Here is a 3,349-nt window from a genome sequence, read left to right as displayed (position 1 = left end):
CGGTGAAACCGAAATCCGTGCGGGCAGCGCGCTGGGGTGAGCGGGATCCGGCAGCTGATTGATGTGATTTGCTGCAAAGCGAACTTTTGGGGCCGATCGATAAACTCCGGAGCGTTTAATTAAGAGGGAGCCCTAAAACTCGCTGCATCGATCAGCCGCAGGTTTATCTTAATTAGCAGCGGGATGGCAATCCCGAGCGGATCCGGGGCTGAGCGGCCGCTGGGGCCGGGAGGGGACAGGGGGGTGTGAATGGGGCCGGGGGCTGTGAGCCCATTCCCATTTCGGCAGCTGAACAGCCTGAGGAAGATGCGCTGAACTCCACGAAACAGTTTTTGGGGGTTGGATGGGGCTGGGAAGGTTTTTGGGAAGCCGTGCTTGGGGTGACGCTGAGCCCCGGAGCCAGGGCCGCTGTCACTGAGCAGAGCTGGGGGTCCTGAACTTCCCCCTCAGGGACATTTTATACCCAAAGGATCGGGGACGATGATCCTGGGGCTGGACCAGCCTGAGGAGCGTCACTGAGCTGAGGGCGCTCGCTCAGCGCCGCAATTGCCCCGTKAACCTGGGTCCTGCCCTGCTGGAAGCTGTGCCTCAGTTTCCCCACTCGTGAAACACTCGTGAAACCCTTGGAATGCCCTTGGCAGAGACGGGAAGCTGCAGCCAAGGACTCACTGCCTTTGTGCTGTCTTTGTTCCGTAACCCTAAGGAGCACCTTGGAAAACGGAATCCTTCCCAGGAGCTGCTTTTTCAGCATTATTCCAGAAAAAAAAAAAAAAAATTAAAAAGCGTTATTGCAGAAAAAGTGGAATAACACACCCACGGAGCAGCACCGGGCCTGCTGGGGGGCTCCAGCAGAGATTTCCAGGGCAATCAGAAGCCCCTGCTTATCCGTGGGGAAATCTGGGGGGTTTATCYCTAATTCTGCCTTGCCCTGGGCTGGAGAAGGGTTCGGTTCCTCCAGGCTGCTCCAGCTCCTTCTCTCCCACCCCATCCCGGCTGGAATTGAGGAGCAGCCTGGTGTAATCCCATCACCCCAGCACCACGGGATGCCCTCGGGGTCCTTCTCAGCCCCATCCCTCAGCTCAGAGCATCCCCAGCACCCAAAACACACATCGAGCCCCCGCCGAGCAGCTCAGGAGACAGCCCCCGGTGGATGGGTGGCCATAAAACCCCGAGCACCGCGCTCCCGGCATCATTCATTATTTACATCCCTCGATTTAGGAGATTTACAGCCCGSCTGTGAGTGTTTCCAGGGGCTGTTTCCTCGGAGAGTTTGAATAAAAGGAAACTGAATTAAGTTCCAGTGCAAACAGCCCTGCAGATCCAGAGGCTGCTGCTCCACAGATTTGAGTCACCACTAATTAAAATCAGGGTCCTGCCGGCACCRATCCAATTCCAGGGATGGGTTGGGGAATGGGATATCCCAGTCCTAYGGGGAGCTGGGCTGAAATAGGGGCGAGTCAGAGTCCTCACAAAGCAAATCCCGTGAGTATTTGGGGTTTTATGGGTGGGGAAACTGAGGCACAAATTTGGTGAATATTTGGTTTTGTGGGTGGGGAAACAGAGACTAAAATTCGGTGGATATTTGGATTTTTTGGATGGGGAAATTGAGGCACAAATTCAGTGAATATTTGGGGTTTTATGGATGGGGAAACTGAGGCACAGCTGGTGGCTCATCCCATGGGAAACACTCAGGGAAGTGTTTCCTACCTCGTTATGTAATTAGGACTCATTAAATCGGGTCGGGATGCTGCTTGAGGCCCCCATGGGTGSCCCCCTGATTCCAGATCCCTTTGGGGGCTGTGGGTGAATGCAGGGGGGATGCAAAGCTCATTTTTCCTGGGATTTTGAGGTTAAACTCACCCTTTTCAGGCAGGAAACTGTGGAATGGTGGTGAGGGGAGAACGGGGGGCCCTGGGTGAATCTGGGACACCCCRAAGAGTTACAGAATAGGGCTGGGTAAAAAAATGGAAAGAAATTTGGGTTTTCCAGGCTGCCTCAGACCTGTCCCTTTACGTTGTGGTGTCAGAGCAACCTCGAGCTCCCTAAAACTCCCTTAAAAGTTCTCAAAAAAAAACCACGGCCTCATCCAAAATCTCGTTTTTTTAACTTAAACCTGTCACTGAATGTTCCGGCGCCCCCATGTCACCTTTGCCCCCTCATTCTGGGTGTCAATTCCATAATTAAGAGCAATCGAGCCTGAGCTGGCAGCAAAGGGAGCCGTGAATGAGGGTTGGGGAAAAGCGGGGATCTCATCAGCTGCAGGGTGATTTCCCCATCAGTTGTGGGGTGATYYCCMWYMRKTKKKRGGKKGWTTCCCCATCAGTTRTGGGGTGATCTCCATCAGTAGYGGGGTGATTTCCCAGCTGCAGCATGGCCTCCATCATGGATTACAAATGATATCAGAGCCCTGTGGAGCTGGTGGAATGGGGAAATCCAACTCTTGGGAGCTGTAGGGTTTTCCCATGATAAATCATCCTCTGGGATGGGTCTCRGCATTGCCCTGAGGGATGGGGAAACTGAGGCACGAAGGGTGCTGTGGGGTTTCCTCTCCTTGCAGTCCCCTTTTAGCTCCAAATATCCCAAATAATCCCTCAGCCACTGCCTGATGCGTGGCACAGACAAGCCAGCATATTGCCACTCAATTATCCATGGCATTCCCGAGAATTCCGGAATTCCCAGCTGCTCCCTGGGGCTGAAAAACCAGGGGAACCACCATGGTGAGGGGTGCCTGGCCCCGACCCCTGATCCCAATCCCTGATCCCTGATCCCAATCCCTGATCCCTGATCCCTGACCTAATCTCTGATCCCAATCCCTGATCCCGGCTGCCGATCCCTGATCCTGGCTCCTGATCCCTACCCCGATCCCTGATCCTTGATACCAATCCCTGAACCCAGCTCTGATCCAGATCCCTGATCCTGATCCCTGATCCTGGCTGCCAATCCCAGTCCCTGATCCCGATCCCTGATGCCAAATCCCTGATCCCGATCCCTGATGCCAAATCCTTGATCCCAGCCCCGATCCCTGCCCTGATCCCGATCCCTGATCCCAAATCCCTGCTCCAGCCTTGATCCCTGCCCCGATCCCAATCCCTGCCCCGATCCCTGATCCCGGCTCTCCTCCCCTGCTCTGTCGCAGGTGGCAGCGCTGGAGCGGCAGATCTTTGATTTCCTGGGATATCAGTGGGCCCCCATCCTGGCCAACTTCTTACACATCATGGCCGTGATTTTGGGCATTTTTGGGACCATCCAGTACAGATCCAGATACCTCATGATGGTAGGTACCGCCCGGGGATGGCTCAGCCCCAGGGCCGCTCCTGTGTCAGTGGGAACAGCAGCTGTGGCTGCCCCT

At 55.1% G+C, this 3,349-nt stretch overlaps 1 protein-coding gene across 1 annotated transcript in view; it reads left to right on the top strand.

The window, feature by feature from the left end:
• LOC130586523 (sodium/potassium-transporting ATPase subunit beta-1-interacting protein 1-like) overlaps positions 1 to 3,349 on the top strand; it is a 33,703-nt gene that overhangs the window by 18,923 nt on the left and 11,431 nt on the right. The window contains exon 2 of the mRNA XM_057387338.1: positions 3,137 to 3,274. Within this exon, the coding sequence (XP_057243321.1) occupies positions 3,137 to 3,274 (138 nt within the window). The remainder of the gene's footprint in view (positions 1 to 3,136; positions 3,275 to 3,349) is intronic.

The sequence above is a fragment of the Malurus melanocephalus genome, unplaced genomic scaffold (genome assembly GCF_030028575.1).
Source record: "Malurus melanocephalus ecotype Western Australia unplaced genomic scaffold, MMel_1.1 scaffold_1192, whole genome shotgun sequence".
NCBI classification, from domain to species: domain Eukaryota; kingdom Metazoa; phylum Chordata; class Aves; order Passeriformes; family Maluridae; genus Malurus; species Malurus melanocephalus.
Note: the sequence above shows the minus strand (reverse complement) of the source record. Positions and strands in the feature narration are given on the sequence as shown.